The 20,983-nt window shown below is 43.1% G+C and overlaps 1 protein-coding gene across 1 annotated transcript in view; it reads left to right on the forward strand.

Moving 5' to 3' along the window:
- The first annotated feature begins 452 nt into the window (after window positions 1-452).
- The window catches only part of SALL2 (spalt like transcription factor 2), a 193,606-nt gene continuing 173,075 nt past the window's right edge, over window positions 453-20,983 (forward strand). The window contains exon 1 of the mRNA XM_069238261.1: window positions 453-733. Within this exon, the coding sequence (XP_069094362.1) occupies window positions 718-733 (16 nt within the window). The 5' untranslated portion in view covers window positions 453-717. The remainder of the gene's footprint in view (window positions 734-20,983) is intronic.

A 20,983-nucleotide genomic window follows, 5' to 3' on the forward strand; every position in this document is an offset into this window, starting at 1 on the left:
CAAACAGGAAAGTATGAGGTTGTAAAATGGTGAATGTATTTTCCCAATTCACCTATATTGAGTCAGAGGCAATTTTAGACAGACAGATAAAATAAATAAATTTTTTACTTCAAAAACTGGAAGACTCCCACCTGAATCGGGCTTGCTGGCATGCATGTATATTTTATACATTCATTAGAGGCTCACATCTATTATAAAGTCTATCATTTAAGTGCCTTTGTGATAAATAACCGATGTTTTAATATAGGAACCTGTTGTGATGGTCGTTGTTGGGTTGTAAAACGAAAATACGTCTGTTGACTAATATAAGTCCTCTGCAGGGGACTCTAACCTTCAGAGGCCAGTCACGAGATGAAACCTGGATCGATATGCAAAGGTGAAGGGAGAGGAATAGCCTGACCGGCTCGGAGCGCGGCACGTTCGCCGGCAACAGAATGACGTCGCGTGGACAAGGTTATCGGGGCTGAAGGGCTTTGGTGCTCGGTGTCATCCGGAGCCGATCGACCCCCCGCCCCAGGCCCGGGAATCTGTATGGAACATACAAGGCTGCGCTCAGCCGTCTCTCCTGCTCCTTGGTACTGACAGGTCCTGGGAGGCGTCGGGGTGTCGTCAGTCCTTCTGCCCCCGCCGCGGCTGGAGAAGATCCCGGAGGTTCGGTGGCGACGGCAGCGCGCGCAGGCCGGAGTGAGTATCCGAGGCCGCGGTGGAAGGGACGTCATGCACCAGCAGCAAGGTACGAGACTGGCGGAGGCTGCGCGTCACCCTCGGCCCTGGGAAGCGCTGCTGGTCCATATGCACAGAGGCCCATGCCGGCCGCCGACAGGCCCGTGTGTGCTGCGCGATTCAATATCATGTGCTTTCAGCGCAGTGGGCATTCGCCAATGGTATTTGCTATATCTTTATTAGGCGCTCGGAACGTGGGTGGGTATGGGTTACTGGCCCAACTAAGGACAAGAATCGACTTGTCTTCATTTCCGGTCTAGGAAATCCTCTGTCCCTGTTATGATGTTTATTGGTATTTCCCTAGGTGTAAGTTACATCTGCCCTCAGGCGCTGTTGCTCGCCGAGGCCATTTCATACAATCCGACGGTATCCATCATAGGCTGGAGCCTAAATAAATGTGAAATGTCTGGGTGATACGGCGAGCCATGGTTTGGGCTGGCACTGCTGCCTATATACTATGCTGATGCCTAGGCTGTTTTATAAGTGCCTGATGTTCTTAATGGCCCTCTCTTGTGCTTCTCATTTAAGTGCTTAGTGAGGTCATAATATCAATGTTGTATACTTGTAGACTGCATGCAGCCGTTCTGCCCTATGACCCTCTGTTCCAAAACCACCTCTCTGCTACTTTGATTTACATACCAGACCTCTCATTAGCAGGACGCCTTCAGAAGGCTTAGGCACAGCTAGCAGAAATACTACAGATCTTATGTTTGTTATTTCTTACACTAAATGCATCGTTACACACTATGGATAGTGAAAGCGACTTTCTTAGTGTCAGTTTCTATACTCCTGTGGACAGTGAGTGGCTTCTCTTTTAGTATTAGTGTAGATCTTTTGTTATCGTCCCTAGCGTTTCTGGAACTGTTAGGGTTCTTTCTTTACATGAGGTGACGTACTTTATACACGTGCTTGTGGTGTGTGGTTCAAGAAGAGTAACATTGTCCTTGTCCTATTAGTTCAGAGACGTCTTTCTAATATATATGTGACTTACTGTGACCCCTGAATGTTTCGTTGTGTTAGGCATTGACCTGATCGCCGCTAAATTTGAATGAATATGGAATTTATATAGCGCGACTTTCACTCCCAAGGGAGCCCCCTGGTTCCTAAGCTTGTTTATTAAGTCTTAGACTAGTAATAGCATTAGCTGTCTTGCAAGCTTATTGTAAACTTGAAAATCAGTACATTGTAGCATCACTAATACTACATACAGAAAGGGGGCTTCCAGTCAGCCTCCTTCAGCCATCGCCCCGCAGGACAGCATACACTGAGCTGGGTCAGCCTCCTACAGCCATTGGCTTGAAGGCTGTGTCAGTCACACATTGCTCCATTTCACAAGACAACCATTCAGTGTTTTCCTCGTCAGGCAGTGTGAGTGAAGGCATTTTGCCTACTTACTGTCTGCTTCTCCATCCGTAAGAGACACTGACAACCCAAAGTCTTTGCCTCAATCTGCAAACATCTGCTGTATCCAGCCCACTCCGTGAGTACTTAACTGCTGCTTGCAGTATTTCTCACACCTGTTGTACCCCCTTTGTTACCATGGCTCACAGTAGACCCAGCCTCTGTTCTGCCCTGCCTCTGCTTCATGGCTACACATTTCAATGGTAAGCACCTGCCCGGCTACCACTGTGCATTTCAGATTTTATTAAAAGGTTATACAGTGGCAAGGCATGCCCTTTGGCAAGCTTGCCATTGTAGTGCTTCAATTGTATCACAATACCACCCTTGCCACCACCATTACAATTACCACTATTATCATTAGCACTACAAATACCACCACCATTAATACCACCATTACCACCACCAGTCCTTACTTCTACTACCACCATTACTACTATCACCAACATCACCACTATAATCATCAGACCATCATCACTACTATTACCAATACTATTGCCACTATCACCACCGCTTATACAGCAATCAGTATGACCACTAGCACCACACTCTTCACTTCTACCATTATCACCACCACCACTGTCACTACATCACCACTGTCACCACCACCACTGGAGTCTATCGCTGCACCACCACTGCCAAGATCACCATTACTACCACCATCACCACTATGAACACAGCACTATCACCACCATTAATACCACTACTGCTAGTATCACTGCTACTTCCACTACTACCATCACCGCTAGAGCATCGGTACCACGACTACCACCATCATTACTAATACCAGAAAACCACCACAGTTTCTCATGTGCTTCTGTGTGAAAGAGTATTACAATTTTTTATTTTGTGTAAACTCTTGTTTTTATTTTTACCTTAAAAGATATGCACAGTGTTTAAGTTATATTTCATTATAGCTTAAGGATTGCAGAATCTACTAGGGTATTCTGCCTAATAATGTTCTCAATTTTATTTTCCATGACCTTTTTATGTGGTATACATAGGGATTTACGAGCTGGAGGTTATATCAAGGATTGAGACTTTTTACCTGTCAATGTGTTTTGGCCCCGTCTTATTTCTTTTGAGGACCTTCATCAGTGGTCTTTGGGCCGCAATTAGCAATTAGAAACAAATATGTGGTGTGTGTAAATCATCTTTTGTTCATTATTTGGATAGGTTCATCACATACCGGCATCTGTTTCAGACATCCACAGAGATGCTTATCAGTTTTATATCCACACCTGACCTAATAAAAATAGATTGATTGCCTCAGATTGTTATTTTAGGGATACATCAGCACCGTGCTCATTACATTTTTTGTTCTTACTGATTACTCTTTCTTGTTTATTTTCTTCTTGCAGTAATTTTAAGTCTTTGTGGCTGCAACGAATTTGTGTCTTCGTGCTTGCAAAAATATAATCACACACCTAGAGACATTTACAATTTTACAGTACTTTGATAATTAAAGTATAGTTGTATTTCATACCTTACTATTTGTTTCAGGAAGGATTTTAGACCTGTGTATTAGCGATATGTGCGCATATGATCAGCACCGTTTTTAGTATATTGGTACTCTAGGTGTTGTATGTTCTTAAGAGAATATCAGGTTTAATTGTTATTATTTCAGAAGAACTCACCCTTCACCGAGAAGCATATCGTTTTGTAACTGATTTGTTGTGAAAGAGTGAGCATGTAATCGGGGCTAAAAAGTAACTAGATGTTCCATGCTTTTTATGTGCGTTTCAGATACAGCCAAGCTGATTCTTTGTTCAGAAGAAAATTCATTGTTTCATAGTTTTTTGTATTTACATGTTAGGACCTACCCAGCAAGGGCGTATGTTGTAGCGTCTAAGGATTGATGTCATTAGCGTACGGACATTGTGACAATGTTATGCCTTTGTTATGCCTTTCCCAAAGTCTTCAACGTAGCAGCCACGAAGCTGTGCTTATGAGCTTTGTGTATGACTGCTTTTAATGGAAGGATTGCTTCTCTTTTGCCGTTCCCTTGGTATGAGTCTTGTTGCCACGTTTTTGGAAAAAAAAACTTGTTTTCAATATCTAAGTGGTGCATTGGTGAGAAACGAATTCACACGTGGTGAGGAACATTTTCCAGGTCTGGTATTCTTCTCTAACTTGCTAAATATCGATTACAACTCCGTTTCCCGAACTGGACACTGGTTATTATTTCAAAATCTAAGATTTACGAGTGCTTTTTGTGGTCTAGAAGGTCTGTATCACCCTCTCTTTGATTGATGGTTACTACAATAGAAGTCTTTCTGATTATATTCTCTCTGTGTCAGAAAGTTTTCAAGTGGACTACTTTTAATGCATTTTTCCCTGGCATCATTTTGTGGCTCAATATTGTATTTTCATTTTGAGAAACACTGATTCATTTTTAAAATATACATCAATTTCCATGGCCATGCCATTTATTTTAATTATATTTATGCTGCAATTACTCAGTTGTGTTTATGGTGGTGTTATCCTATTACACTTGAATTCCTTCGGATTGATTGTAGATGAGACGGTAATGGAGAAATGAAGTCTGCACAGCTTAGGTAGGGATTGTGTCCCCCTGCATCAGGTTATTGATAGCTAGCTCTCTCGATTTATGAACCCCATGTCAGAACTCACTAACACATGTCATAACACACTAAAATCATGCATACGCACCGATGGTCTTTTCTGTGATACAAACTGCAACCCAGAGACTCAAATGCATCCTCCATATTAAGTGTGACTACCATCATCGCTCCGGGCTGTAGCAGACTGATAGTGGTGGCAATAATACTATTGGTTGCAAGTTTCGCCTTTTACCTGTTTTTTGTCAAGGAGAAGCGCTTACTGTCTTCTCTCACTGTTTCAAACTGTCTGCCTCTCCCCTGCAACTGTGCCCTCTTCCACTCATGTGGTATATGGATGGTACATGTGCATATAGTGCTGCAGTATGTAGTGATGTGTATGGAGCGGGTATGACACATGCAGCCATAGCTACAGTGGAATCCTTTTTCTCTTTTTTAACTTGCTGGCAATACCCAATATAGAGGGTAGAGAGAGCCCCAGACAGCAATGTGAATTCTAGGATTCCCACAGGACATTTCAGAGATGCTTGTACTGGGATTTACTTTTGTATTTGGGGGTTAGGAGACAGAGGATCCCTTTGAAGCATAGGGAGTTTCCTCTGCCTGCTCCCAACCATTATTCTCTGGATGCTATCCGCCACAGGCTAACAGGTAAGTTAAATGAGACACCTCCTTTCTAGTGTACCTCTGTTTTGAGTCTCGCAGCTCCTTTCCACCTTCCTCCTTGCACCTTAGAACAAAGGCCAAAGCTGGAACAGGAATAAGTTAAAGGCCAGACCTGAAAAGAATCAGCCTCTGAGTTCACTGTTGGAGTATTCAGGGACTGCATCTTTGGTATGAAGGTGGGACAGAAAATTCCTACGAGGGTGAGCGGCTCTTACTACAGCTTCACATTGGTTAGTCATTGCTGAGTGTCTCGTGCCTGAATTTTTGAAAAGAGTATCTCACACTCATATGGTTTATATCTGGGGCCTCCAACGGTTCCTATAGTGAAAGCTACTACTGAGCAATAAAAACCAACCTGAGCTATTTCCTAACATGGGGATTCTATAAGGTTACATAAAGGCCAAGTGACTTAAATACCACTCCTGGATTTCCCAATCCTGCGCATAGGAGCATACAGCATTATTGGCAAAAGCTGTATTGTCAGTAGGCTTGCACATGGGGTTCACATGGATCAGTTTTGCCCCTTTGCTCTAGAGAGGGACAAAATGTATTGGAGAGAGAACGGATAAGAGAGAGAAAGAGAGGCATACAGAAAGGGAAAAGAGAAGGAGAAACAAGAGAGAAGGGAGAAAATGAGGGGCACAAGAAAAAAAGACAAGTAAGGCGGGAGAATAAAAAGCAGCAGAGAACGAGAGGAAGGAAGAACGGACGAAATAACAGGAAGAGGGAGAAAGTTAAGAAAAATAAACAGTAGCAAATGAAAGGTGATGAATGAAGAAAGAGAAAGATAGGAGAAAACAGGAAGAGAAAAGAAGGATGCAGTGAAATTAAGGAACAAAAGTACAGAAAGAAAGAAACGAGAAGCAGACAGATGGAAGGAATAACAAGAAAGAAAAAGGAAAAAAGCATGAAAAAGAGAAAGGGAGAGAATAAAAAGAGGAAAAGAAAGTCAAAGAAATGGAAATAATGAGAAAAATAAAGAAATTAAAGCCGTTAAAGACAGAAAAGAAACCGAAAAAGAAAGGAGGAAAGAAAGAAAGTAATGCAAGAAAAGAACGACAGAAAGAAAGTCAGATGAAGAAATAAACAAAAAAGAGGGCAAGACGTAAAGAAAAGAGAGAAAGAAGGAAAGTAGGAATGTTTGTAAACGTATGTGCTTTAAAATGTCGATTTGAAAATGTTGAGGTAATAATGAACTGACCTACATTTATTAGCTTAGAAAAGTTCTTAGTCTGTATTTAAAATGTTTTCTTATTCTCCGACCTATTTTTTGTAAGTGTATGGTGAAGGGGCATCTATTCTTTCACTTTGAGACACGGACCTTACTCCTGAGGCTCACGCTCCAGCATACTTTATTAGCCTCTTTTGTCCTGTGAGTTACAGTGCTTCAGGTGTCCGCCAGCAGATGGCGATGTGTGCTCATATTTGTCATGTGTTGGCATCTGTGGAAGGGCTGTCAGCCTTGTGCTGGCAGGGCTGCGACATTGCTTGTTTCTTTATGTAGCTGCAACTTTTAGCATCGAACTGCTTTCACTTTATTCGTGCCGGGGGAGGGGAGGCATATCTTAGCCCACTCCCCGCCCCCGCCCCCACACACACACTGATCAACACCAGAGGTTCTGCCTGAAGGGGACAATATCTCCAGGGGTACTTCTCCTTAATGAATCCCTGCTTGGGAATCGCCTCAGGAGTGCGTCAGGGAGCCATGCAATAGATACAATGGATTTTGTTTGGGGAAGCTGCACCCCTGGACAAGATCAAGTGCTCTCCCCAAAACAATATATCAACAATATGCAATGCCCTCATTCACCATCCTTTAAAAAAAAACAAATTTAACAAAAAAGACATGCAGACATCGCTCATCATGTCAACCACTGGTTTACATAAATGCAGAAAAGATCCTTCAATAAATACAGTTACTCTGTTAACCATTCTGACACAGCAATTCATAATCAATAAACAAACAACAGCAAATTAAACATAATCAATAACCAATACCATTAAAAACATTTCACAATGCTTCACCAGAGTTTTTTGGTCACCCATCAATTTTTTCAAAAATGGTTCTTTCATAAGCATCCCGTACAACAAATGATTTCTAATCAGTGACCAACGCAATTGAAAAACATTTCACAGTGTTTCACCAGTTTTTTTTGATGACCCATTTTCTTTTAAAAACAAATGCTTTTTTCGTAAATGTCCCATGGTGTGGGTGTAAAGTTGTGTCAGTTAGTCCAATGTCAAGGGCTTAGTCCATTATCATTGATAGCGCCCAACTCTCCATCGTCTCTGCCTAGGCGTTTCGATCTCCCAGGGAAGTAATTACACAAGATCTTCATAGGGCCACATCCTTAAAAAGTGAAAGCACGTAATTTTCTCATGTGCTTTAAGGAATGATTCTGTATATAAAATAAATAACCAGTTTAAAGTTTATTAATTATCTAAAAGCAATCCCTTCACCTCACCCATATGTGAATGCCTTTGAGCATAATCCTGATTCTATCAAGTGATAGTTGCTTCGAAAGATTCTGTTGTGTTTTTTAAAGAATTCTGTAAAACATTGCATTACAAATATCAAACATGAATCAGAGGAAGAGAATCAATTAATATAATTGTCCCACACAATTTAATTACATTTCCTTTACCTTTAAAGTGAAAATGATTCACGGGCCTTTAATGCCACTGAATGGCACACATCTGTGAAAAAAGGGTGCCTTTATGTTACAAAACGCACTTTAAGAGTTCAAGTGCTTTTCCCCTTTCCCATGTGGTCACACTGGCCCCCCTTTCCTCCAATGGCCAGATCACAGCATCCTTTCTTGTAGTAGCTGTGGGAACCAAAGGTGCCTTCTTCCGCGCAACGTACGCATTCCGTCTGGTCGGCATACTTTGTCGTGTCCTTGCGGTGACATCATAGCACTGACAGATGATGCATGCTTAAAAGAATCATGTGATTCTTAGTAGCTCTCCCTCACTAATGCAGGATTATGTTCCGTTACTTACCGGTAATCTTTTTTTTTTTAAAGATGTTGTTTATTGAGTCAAATACAAGAACATTAACTTAACATTGCCAGGACAGAGATATGCAGTTGTGAATATATATGCATAAGGAATATTGTACTTATAAATGCATATTAAACATGTACATGAATTAGGCATATACAGCAATATAGTATCAAAGACTCCAAGTTTGAATAAAGAAAGAGAGAGCGAGAGGGAGAAGAGCTATAGGGATAGAAAAGGAAATCAAGTGATAGCCATGTGGAGAGAGAGGTAATAGACATTAGTTACAGCGAATGTAAGATGAAATAAGTATATATAACAAGAAAAACAGGAAATATATTGACATTTTTTAAAAAGGAGGAGAAAAATCAATTTCCTTCGCAGTGCATGAGAGATAGTTACTTAATGACAACCATAGCTGATGACGTTTGAAGAAAGTTCCTGTTGAATCAAGCTTGTAGCACAGAATTCCACCACTGTCTGAGAGTAATGTTCTCCGAAGATTTCCAGTTAGAAGTAATAATAGAGATTGCAATAGAAAGCAAAAGGTCCACCAATTTTCCAAGAGGCCTGAATGAACTCCAGATATCATGTATGCCACCCAAAAACAGTAATTCATATGGCATTGGTAAGGAGATCTGAGCTCTTGCTGAAATGCGAGCCCATATTGAGGACCAAAAAGTAGATAGGGATTGGCAGGAAAAAAACATGTGAAAGTCAGTACCCTGCTGAGTGTGGCAGCGCCAACAATTGTCATTTTGTGCAAGGTTGAGTTTGTAAAGGCGTACAGGAGTGTAGAAAAGTCTCCTATAAAAAAAAATATAGGGTCTGTGTGAGGCTTGCAGTGCGTGCAGTGGAATGTATCTTATACCATATTCTATCCCATAAAGAAGTTGGCCAAACAACACCAAGATCTGATTCCCACAATGTCTCAATAGGTGATTTGAGTCTAGGTGAAACAGACGTTCTTAAAAATTTATAAATTCCAGCTGCCCTAGGATAATTAGAAGTTGCAATCGGGTGTGGAGATGATGCAAGAGAAGAATGATTATGATGTATAAGTTTATTGAGGGCCTCTTGGACTAAAGTAGAAAGAATGATATATTGGGATTTCATGCGAATAGGGAGATTATAAATTGCTGAGAGAGTAGTAAAAGGGATGATAGAGTCTTTATGATATAATTGGGAAATGAGAAGAATACCTTTAGTTATCCAAACCTTCCAACTCAAGGTTTTACCTTGTTTCCTAAACTTACCGGTAATCTTCATTACCCTAAATAGGCATCCTCCTCGTTCCAATCCTAACCAATGAGGCTTGTCCTCCACCCGACAGAAGTAACACTGTAGTCCTTTTTCTATCTTTAGTTTCTTTAAAAAATTATGAACAGCTCCTCTGCCCTGCATGGTCCTGTATGTTACCAAGCCGAGCCACATGGAGGGAGGAGGGAAGAGGACTGGGACAAGGAGGACCCCTATTCGGGGTAATGAAGATTACTGGTAAGTAACGGAACATTTCCCCCTCATGGGGTCCTCCTTGTTCCAGCCCTAACTAATGAGGAAGTTACCAAGTAGAAAGAAAACACGGTTACACCAAAAGAAACAACCAAGCATGTTTATTGAGTGAAACAGAATTACTTAGTAGCAGCAGACAAAATAGCCGAGACAAAATGGCCATCAAGATCTTCACACACAGAAAGACGGTAATGAGTGAGGAACGTATGAGGAGATGACCATGAGGCTGAGCGGCAAATCTCCAAAAGGGAACACTGCCACCCCCCTCCAGCCATCGCCCAGGAAGTGGACACTGCCCAAGTGGACCTTCCTTGGATATCTTAAGGAAGAGACTTCCCCACAGCACCAAAAGCTCAGGCGATAGGTTTTCTGACCCATCTACTCGGAGTCTGGGTGGAAACCTTGGTACCCTTGGAGACAGAACCATAAGCAACAAACAGGGACAGAGATAACCTCAATGGTTTCGTACAATCCAAATAGATCAGAAGAGCCCTCCTGACATCCAGGGTAGAGGGAAGGGGTGAAGAGGAGTCAGAAAAAACTGGCAAAAAAACTCCTATGAAAAGAAGAAGAAACCTTAGGGACAAATCTAGGATGCAGCTGGAGCACCACCCGATCCAGGAAGAATTTCCAGTTGGGAAAAACAGCCATAAGGGCACCCAACCACCTGGCCGAGGAAATAGCCACCAGGAAAACCACTTTAGCTGACAACCAAATTAAATCAGCCCCTTCCAGAGGCTCAAATGGTGCCCCCTGCAATCCCCGCAAGACAGTGGTCAAATCTAAAGAAGGGACCAACTGTCACCTGGGGAGATAAGACAGAAATGTCATCTGAAAAAGAGTGACAAGCTCGGATAGCAGCCCACTGAGCAGAAAGAGTACTAGGGGGTCAAACCCTTCAAAAACCCATTATGTAAAATGTCCAGGATCCACAGAACTGGCACTGCACCAAGAAGAAAAAGACCTCCAGTGTTTTTTATAAGACTCAAGGTAGACTGTTTCTGGGAAGACTGACTATGCAAAGCAACCTGAACCAAACCTACCCATTCAAGAGCTAAGCCATACATAACCGAGATGCCATTAAACCTGTCAGCTGAGGAAACTGAAGGGCCGAGGTCTTGTGAGGAATAACCAGAGACCAACCCTTTGCCAGGGACAGAAGAATGGGAAATCAGTAACGGCGGAGCCAGTAAGGAGCAATGAGGATCACATGAGACCTTTCCACCCTGACTTTCTGTAGGACCTGGGGCAGGAGAGCAATTGGAGGAAAAGCACATTGCATCTCCTGTTGCCATGGTATGGACAGAGCATCCACCGCCCAGACCAGAGGAGACAGAAGTTCTGTGCAAAAGTGAGGGCAATGGGCATTGTCAGGGGATACAAACAGATCTAGCCAGGGAACCTTGAACCTCCAGCACACCGTGAGAAACAATGGCCGAGCAAGGTGATACATAACAGAGGATGGAAGGTCCCTCCTGAGACTGTCTCCTCAGAAATTCATCTCCTCTGAGATGTACACCACCTTCAGGTTCAGAACATTCACTTCTGACCGGGCAAAATGGGACGCAACCTGATTGAGGGGCCTGCACCTCGTACCCCCTTGCCTGTTGAGGTTAGCCCTGGCAATTTGGTTGTCTGTCCTCACCACCACATTCTGATCCTTCAGATAAAGTTGAAAAGCAAGCAGGTCCCGCATCACCGCCATGAGTTTTCTCCAATTTGAGGACTCCTGACTCTCTCCCTGAGACCAATGGGCCCTCCCCTCTCCAGTGACCCAGGACCGCACCCCAACCCAACTCACTGGCATTGATCGTCAAAAGAACTGGGGGCAGAAGTTGGAAAAGCTCTCCTTTCAAAAGAGTGTCCCTGACCAACCACCACGACAGAGCCTGAGCCACATGATCTGAGAGAGGAATCATGACACTGTAGTCTTTGGAGCTGGGATCCCAGTGTGTGGGGATGTGATTCACAATGGGCTTCAAATGAAACTGCCCCCACGAGGTCTCCAAGAGGCTTTGCACTCTCAACTAGCACCTTGCAGAACTGTGTGAATGAGTCAACATGTCTGATACTACCATCTAAAGAGAAAGAATTGTGTTGTCTGGAAGAAAAGCAGCACCCAGCTGCGTATCCAATCGAGCGCCGATAAATATCTTCAACTGGGAGGGAGCAAGATGAGACTTTGGAAGATTCACCATAGACCAAAGTCATTCAAGGCCCGAGCACCAACTCAACATCTTTTTGAGTCGTTAAAAAAGACAGAGCAGTAAGCAACCAATCATCCGAATAAGAATAAAGGACAATACCTTTCAAATGCAAAAAAAGCAACAAAAAGGGCTTATACCTTTGTGAACACTTTGGGAGATGTAGCCAAGCCAAAATGGAGGACTTGAAACTGAAATTGCTGGTTGAAGACTGCTAAACACAGGAATGGCTGACTCTCCACATGTACTGGTATGTGGAAGTAAGCCTCCTGGAGATCCAGAGTGGCTAAGAAATCTCCCTTCAAGAGAAGAGTTATGATGGAGTTTTGGAACACCATCCTGAAATGTTCCACAAGCAGAAACTAGTCCAGAGACTTGAGGTCGAGGTTGGGGTAAAAGGAACCGTGTGAATTTGGGACCAAAAACAGGGTTGAGTATAATCCCAAACCTTGCTGATGTTCCGGAACCGGAACAATTGCTCATTTCAGCAACAGTAACTTGATACCCACCTTGAGACTGAGTCATTTTTGGTAAATCATTGTATAAATCCTGCCCTCATAATGGCATATCATAAAATGAAGAAAATTAATTTCCTGTTTGTCATAAGCAATAGCAAATTTTAAATCCGAGGACCTGGTATTTATCGATTGGTAAAACTCCACCAGGGACCCCTAACTCCCCCTCCAAATGAGAAGAACATCATCAATGTATCTTTTCCATAAGGATATATGCTTCTGGTATGGACTGTTCGTGTACACCTTCTCTCCTCATATTGGGCAAGAACAGAATTGCCAGCTTAGTGTCAAAGGGACATCCCATTGCGGTTCCTTTAGTCTGAAATAGTACAACCAATTATACCTGAAAAAAATTATTTTTTAGTCAGATTGCGGCCAAGCGCAGTATATACCCATGGGAACTGAATGTGGACATGGTTTGGTTCAAAAAAAATATTCAATGGTCTTCAAGGCTATGTCTTGTGGAACGTTAGTATAGAGACTCTCCACATTAATAGTTACCAGAATTTCTTGTTGGTCGTCAAAATCACACCCTTCAATCTGATTGATAATATCAGTTGTGTTCTTAACATACAGCGTGACTTCTTTCACAAATGGTTTATGAAAAATGTCAACATACTTTGCTAATTGTTCCAAAGTAGAACTCACTCCTGACAGTATAGGTCTTCTGGGTGGTTTATGCTTATTTTTATGTATTTTGGCTAAACAGTACATGACTGGTGTTCTAGGGTTCTTATGCATTAAGAAACTGTGCACATGTTTGGAAAGCCATCGTACCCAAAGGGCTTCATCAATGGCATTTTGATCTCCCCCTGTATTTCTTTGGTGGGATCATAATCGATGTTTCTGTTATTAGCATTATTGTGTAGTTGGTCCAATATTCCTTGTTCAGAATCCAGTCATGAATTACAATTGCCCCACCCTTATTGGCTGGTTTAATAATGATTTCCTCCATCTGATGTAATCTGCGGAGGGCAGAAAGTTTTGATTTAGTGAGATTATAGTTCATGTACCTCTTTTTTCCTTTAAGCAGATCCACATCTTTCAGGACATTTTTATCTAAAGCAATAATCTCGGCTGGCATTTTGTGCGTGGGGGGAAATAAATGATTTTTTAGACCTGTATTGCCAGAGAAAAAAGGATCCTCATTCGATAAAAACTATTTAAAACAAATCTTACAGAACATTGGTAGCATCTCCAGTCCTATCTATGCAAAGTCTGTATCCCGTGTCGGGACAAATGATAACCTTTTCTCTAACACTTTCCTTTCTTCTTTATCCAGCACTCGTGAAGAAAGATTATGGATGGGTGTTAACTCTGTTCCCCATCGATATGTGTATCGTCAAGTGTTGATTTCTCCTGCACCTTGCTTCTGCCATCTTTTTCCTTTTCCCCTCCCGTTGCCCCAACTAACAATTCGCTTCCTTGAGGATTGAGGGAGCTGGATTGTCTGTCTGAATCACTCGTAGACTCAGAGTGGGATGAGTCTTCAGAGAAGTTAATGAATAGTTGTAGAATAATATTTACATCAGTTTCAAACATATTTTGAAATAGAATTGTTTTTGTTTCCAAACATTAGCTTGTCTGCATTGAAGATGTTGATATCAAACACAAGCTAGTAATTTTACACACATGAACCTAAGTCATCAAACTAAAGCTATTTATATCATCACATGCTAAAGATATAGTTTCAGGATTTCTTCCATGTTGCTGTGAATGTCTACAAAGATGTTGAGTACCTACTGTATGCCTGCTACAGTCGCCGTTATGCCACTGATTGACTCCCTAATATCAAGGCTGCTTACAGCAGGCCACTGACAGAAAGAATTATGCTAGGGTGGGTGAGTATCATCTTGCCAAAGATGCCCACAATATACCAAGAATGTCTAATATCAGGCCAAGCTAAGAATCATTATGTAGGTGCTGTCCATGATATCCTAAGAAAAACCATTACAACAGGCCATGGGTACATACTGTTTTTTCGGGCCAGCATTCTGTCAGGGTATTGGCTGCATAAACCCAAGGAGGCTTACATGTGAAAGACTTGAGAGAAACTTTCTGAGATATTGCGAAGTGGTGAGAGACTGCCCATTTTGTTCAGCTTATGGGTGCTGGTCTCCTATACCTTTCAGTACTCTGACGTTTGCAACCTACCGCCCTTTCTCCAGCACACTGCAGAGAACCATGAGAAAAATAATATTTTAATTTGTTATGCCACATTCATTGCTTTTTAGTGCATCTTGATTCAAATTGTTCTATAGTCAGATAGTGTGCACAGGGCCACTGGAATTAAGTGATTGTGCAGCCACGATGCTGTCCACATTTGTATGGATTTGTTGCACTTATCACATAATCCATTATCATCTGCATAGTTTGCAGATGTTAACAAAAATGTTGTTTCTAGGTCACGTGGATCTCAAGTTACTAGAAAATACTTGCCTGTACTACTGTGCAGTGGCTGACCCCACCGTGCTCCACCATGCCAGCTCCCCTTTCAATTGCTAATTGTGTTTTAAACCAGTACAATGGGCTGCAATATTTGCCCAGGCAGAGTTAACATGTAAAAATGACAAAATAGTGAAATAATTCTGCTACAAAAGCCTTTTCTTATTCTAAATGTAGCTAACCCTGCTGCCTAATCCCAGTATTCATGCCTATTCACAAACGTAAATTAAATTACAGCCTTGCCAAGTGTCACTCGTTTGGGGTTAAAGTAGTGCATTTGAAGGTAATTTACCACATTACCGCACATGTAGAATATTATCACGCATATTAAACTGAGGTGCATCATGTCTGTTAGAGCCTAGCTGCCGGACAGGGATAGATGGGCAGAGAGCTCCTGTAGCCAGCAGGGGTGAAGGAGGCACCTGAAGGGCTCCTTATTGGGTAACCTTTACTCACACATCGTGTGGGCACCCTTAGTCGTCTCCCTGTGACCGCTAACTGTGGAAGAGGCAATGGACGAGAACCACTGTCAGCTGTGACTGAATACCCAAACCTCCACACTCACTCTTAGTAAGGCAATACTGTTGCGCAGGTCTATGTGGAGTGAAACCTGCTCACCTTAAACCTTGTCATTCAGTGCCTCAGGCCTCCGTGGTGCTCGCTCGTGTTTGACAGGAGGTTGTCCTGTCCCAGTGGATTGCGTCTAACTGAACCTTATGTTAGTGTCGACACTGACAGCCCCCGAGTCGGAACTGTAGCAGTATACATCCCTGTAGTCCTCTCCGAAACCAAGCAGCCAAGCACACACATTTAAAACTGCTAGCCTGCCTGCACTCAGCTGTCACAAGTTTCCCCTCCGAGTAGCGTTAGAAAAAGGCCTGCAGTGTAGCACAACCATCAAGGACAGCACTCAGAGGCTATGCAGCACTGTGGCCCTGTCAGCACGACCGTCCCCTGTTCCAAAACACTCTCTGTTGAATTAGTCTGAGCCTGCCTATGACAGCAGGGCCACTCAAATTATGCGATTTGCGTTTTTCTCATAATTATAGATCTGCCACATTTGCCACATAATTCATCATCTGCTGCATAATCTGTAGATTTTAACAAAAAAAGAAAACGTGTTTCCAGATTAAACTGTACAAAAGGTAGTAAAATTGCAACATTTGTTGTCACTTTGGAAAGGTTGACTTTCTGTTGCTGCTATGTGTGGGTGTTAAACTGAGGTACAAATTTTGCCCAGGCAGTGTTAACAAGATTAAACAAGCATTTGCAATGCAGTGGGTCTCGCATTTGCTCGTCTTAGACCTATCAGCATTGTAAAGTCCTAACCAGACTTTTATTGCCACATAAAATTAAAATGAAAAGTAATTGAGTTTTACATAAGCAAGCCGATTTAAAGTGCCACGCCATGAGCATGAAGGAGCACACAAAATGAAACAGAAGTTCGCTCGCAGTTAAACATATCGTCAAATGTGCAGCAAGATCGTGCTGCATAGGAAATAAAAAGAAAAAATTTCCAGAAATTATGCTGAAGACATGGAGCCTCGTATGTGTTCAGCAGTTGCACACTGGGCTCGAGTAGGGCCAAACACCGGAAAAGGCATGACGTATGCATGCCTTTCAAAAATAAAGTCAAGCGACTTTTAGAAGGCAAGCCCATGAACTAATTAAACTGATGGGCATGCAGTGGGCGTGGATAAAAGCCCACATAGATATTACAGCAGGCTAGAGCACTTGCGCGCTCTACCCTAAAAATGACAAAATGATGAAGTGATGCTATGCTGCACAGTTAGTCTTTTCTTGCCACATAATTTAGTTAGCCCTGCCACATTATTTGTGTCTCTCCTGCCGCATAATTTTAGTGGCTCAGCCTGACAATCACTCCTGGTTGACGGAGGAGAGTCCAGCAGCAGAGTACTAAACTGAGGACAATGGGGGCAGAGCGTGGCATGGGCAGGGCAAAGACTTGCTTAAAAAGTACAGAATATTTCTGCCTGTGTTTGACTTTCACCTTCAGGTAATCACATATAAAATATCACACACACATTAAACAACAGATAAATGCAAGTTCAAGTAATCGGTGGGAAATGCACTCTTCTACATTGTGAAATCTCATTGTTTGAAACCAATAAGAAATGGAATTGAATCCTGGTGGTACATTAGAGAATAATAACTTGCCTCTTTATAACACTATTAGGTTCTGTCTCGCGCCTGAGAAAGCACCTTCACTATGCAAATCATCATTTGTAGTGCATGCAGCGAAAGTCAAATGTCACTCAGAGTGTCACACATTTGTCTGTAGAATGTCACTCCTAAGTATACCGAAACTATGAAAATGTCACACATATACAACCGGAAAACTTGGCAGCTATGGATTTGTAAACGTAGGTTTGCGACTGAATTTACCCTACTTAGGCCTGCCAGGAATTCCCAAAGGGTTTGGCACAGGTTTCCAGAAGTATTTCATTGACTGTTTACGAATTCAAGAATGTCAAAAACTCCACACTAACATGTAAGTGTAAACCTGCGAGTGCATATTCATGACGTTCTTTGTTCCCATGTTTATTTATCATGGAAAACCTTCAGCAAAGTAAAATGTTTCATTTGGCATCTTTTCCACACCCTTGTCCTGTTTTGTAATTTACACCATTACAGGGATCCTGAACTTTGAAACTCGCACTGTGACTAGATTATTTTGTCAACTGTAATTTTTCAGCAAAAAATGCTCTGGGGAGGGGGTTTTGTTCTCTTATTAGAGAATATTAAAAATAATTGAATACGTTTGAAGCAGCTACATTTAGGGAGGTGTACCTTCAAAGTCCACAAGGTGGAAGCATTGCATGTAAAATGGAATCTCTCCGTTCCTTCACACCTGGGGAGCCATGGCAGATGAGTACCCCAAACTCATCCAGGCTGCAAATGTATAGTGTTGACCGTGACCTCACAAACACTTTTAACATCCTTAAACCATTTTTGGCAAGTTTAGCTGAAGCCGACAGAAAGTTTCAGACACTCACAAAAAAGGCACATATGGCAATTCAAGCCATGGTCAGCCTTGAAAGATGACGAACTCCCACAAAGACAGCCAGGGCATCATGTTCGAGTCTCGGCGTCGGCTCAACAACCTGTGATTCTAGGCAAATCAATCTCACCGTGCCAACCAAAAAATAAATATGTCCTTGTGTAACGTAACTTTTGCTGATATAAAGCGCTCCAGTAATGCCGGGTCGAGTTCGAGCTATGTAAAATAGCAACAAAAAAAAAAAATGTAGGCAGCTGCTCAAGGTTCCCCGTACCCAGCCCACCAACTTGAGGTCCCGCACCAGTGCGACACAGCCCGGCCAAGGATGCCAGTCACACCTCTTCTCTCGTGCCCACCTGCCTTTTCAATTGAAAGAAAGGTGTCTCGTTGCAGTTGGACACACTGGACGGAATTGCTATGGTGTGGCGAAAGGCGAGATCCCAGGGGTGGGGGGGTGTCATATGGCCCCAGCTGCAAGGAGACATCCGTCTGTAGGTTTGTCGTGCAATTAGACCTTCCTGGGGCTTACACAGAGGCACCTCAGGATGCCTATTTTCAGTTTAGCTTACCACAAGTATTAACCCTCTCCGGTAATTTCCTGTTACTTACTGGTAATCTTCATTACTCCTGGTCCTGTTGTCCTCGTCCCATTCATCAATAGGGAGATATTAAGTATCTCATGTACAGAATAAAAGAATAGAGAAATGCTCATAAGTGTCCCGCCCCTTCTGCCGGAGGCTACATAGGTAGCACTTACCCAGCATTCCGCTTGGACTACAAAGCCTCCAAAGTATGAAGGCTGGCCATCTGGGCAGGAGGGAGGAGCATGATGAATGGGATGAGGGCAACAGGACCAGGAGTAATGAAGATCACTGGTAAGTAATAGGACATTACTACCAGGTCCACCCGTCCTCGTCCCCTTCATCAGTGGTGAGAATACATAAGCAATGCATCCGGCCTTCATAGAAAACCATAGAACAAAAACAGCATGAAGAGATTAAACACACCAGAAGCCCCCAGAACAATGCAGCACCACCAGTGATTTATTCAAGACAGAACAAAAAAAGAATCACAACACAACAGACTGCAGGACCTCTAATCCAAAATTTACATCATCACACAACACATTCTGCAACCTTTAATGTCTCACAAAAGTATTAGGGGAAGGCCAAGCTAGCATCCCTATAAATTTCTGAAATGGACACCCTTTTTAACTCTTCCCAAGAAGCTGCAACCCCTCTAGTAGACCGACTCTGAACCCCAGCCGGAGGGGGAGCTCCAGGCACAGTATAAATCAAAGCAATAGCTTGATCCAGCTGCTAATAGACAAGAAAGAAGCTTTGTCCCCCTTCAAAGAGCAACCAAAGTAACAAATCCAGAATCAGTCTTACGAAAAGACTTTGGGGGTTATTACAACTTTGGAGGAGGTGTTAATCCGTCCCAAAAGTGACGGTAAAGTGACGGATATACCACCAGCCGTATTACGAGCCCATTATATCCTATGGAACTCGTAATACGGCTGGTGGTATATCCGTCACTTTTGGGACGAAATAATACCTCCTCCAAAGTTGTAATAACCCCCTTTGTCCTGTCCAAGTTCACCAACAGGACACAATGCACATCCAACAGGGACCACTGCTATACACTAGACTCAGTACCATCCCTAAAGCCGGGAGAACCAATTCCTGGGACCAATTAAACTGGGAGGCCACCTTAGGAATAAATGAAGAATTCAACCGTAGAACCACACCATCCTCTGAGAAAGAAAGATACCGCTCTGAGGCCATCACGTCCCCAGGTCCCAAGTGTGCCTCGCAGAACTATTGGCCACCCGGAAAACAACCTTGAGAGTGAGAAATTTCACACCCACCAACTTCAGAGGCTCAAAAGGAGGAGAGACCAGCGCTTTCAAGACCAAAGGCAAATCCCAAAAGGGGAACAGAGGCTTCACTAAAGGCGTGTTCATGGAAAAACTGCCCAACAAACTTGCCACCATCATCCATCAAATTCCCACAAGGGGCTCTGAAAGCCCAGATGGCAGTCCATCGGGGACTCAAAGTGGAGAACCCCAGATGCTTCTCAAAACCGTCCCACAAAAGTGCAAGATGTCACTCAACTGGCAAAACAGTGGGGACATCTGGAGAGGCTTACACCACTGGTCAAAACTACCCCAGTACTGCACATAGGACCACAAAGTGGAAAGGTTGCTAGAATTCTGTATGGCCACCGCTATGTGTCCGGGCAAGCACTTCCCCTGCAAACTCCACCTCTCAACTTCCAGACTGACAGACAAAGCAGAGGGAGAGACAGGAAGGGGGTAGACCAGAAAGTAGAAGGATAGCATGGAATCAGCCAGTGGCCCCGGATTGCCAACAGCGTGAGCCAAGAAAATCACGACCTCCGGGGCCAAAAAGGAACCAACCCATTCAAGAATCTGTTCTCCCCGACAATCTGGCCAACAGAGGAGAGATCAAGGGCACCGGGGGAAAAGCATACAGAAGGTGATCCAGCCATGGAAGAGCTAGCACATCCACCCCAAGGCCCCTTCCTCAGCACCCCTAGAACAAAACCTTAGAACCTGGGCATTGAGCCGGGAAGCAAAGAGGTCAAGAAAAGGCACACCAGACTTCCAGCACAACTGATGAAACACCCCCTTGGTCAATGACAGCTCCTGTGAAGGAGGAAACAACCAGCTGAGGGAATCTACCACCCCATTGTCCACTCCCTTTGCAATCACCGCCACCAGGGACTGCAGAAGGCGTTCTCCCCACTGAAAAAAACAAGGTAGCCACTGCATTGAGGGACCGTGAACAAACAGTCCCCTGTTTTTTTAGATAGACTACTGTCACCTGATTGTCTGACTGGATCACCAGATTGCACCCCACCAGGGCAGACTGGAACCCCATCATGGCC

This window comes from Pleurodeles waltl, chromosome 6, assembly GCF_031143425.1.
Source record: "Pleurodeles waltl isolate 20211129_DDA chromosome 6, aPleWal1.hap1.20221129, whole genome shotgun sequence".
Lineage (NCBI taxonomy): Eukaryota > Metazoa > Chordata > Amphibia > Caudata > Salamandridae > Pleurodeles > Pleurodeles waltl.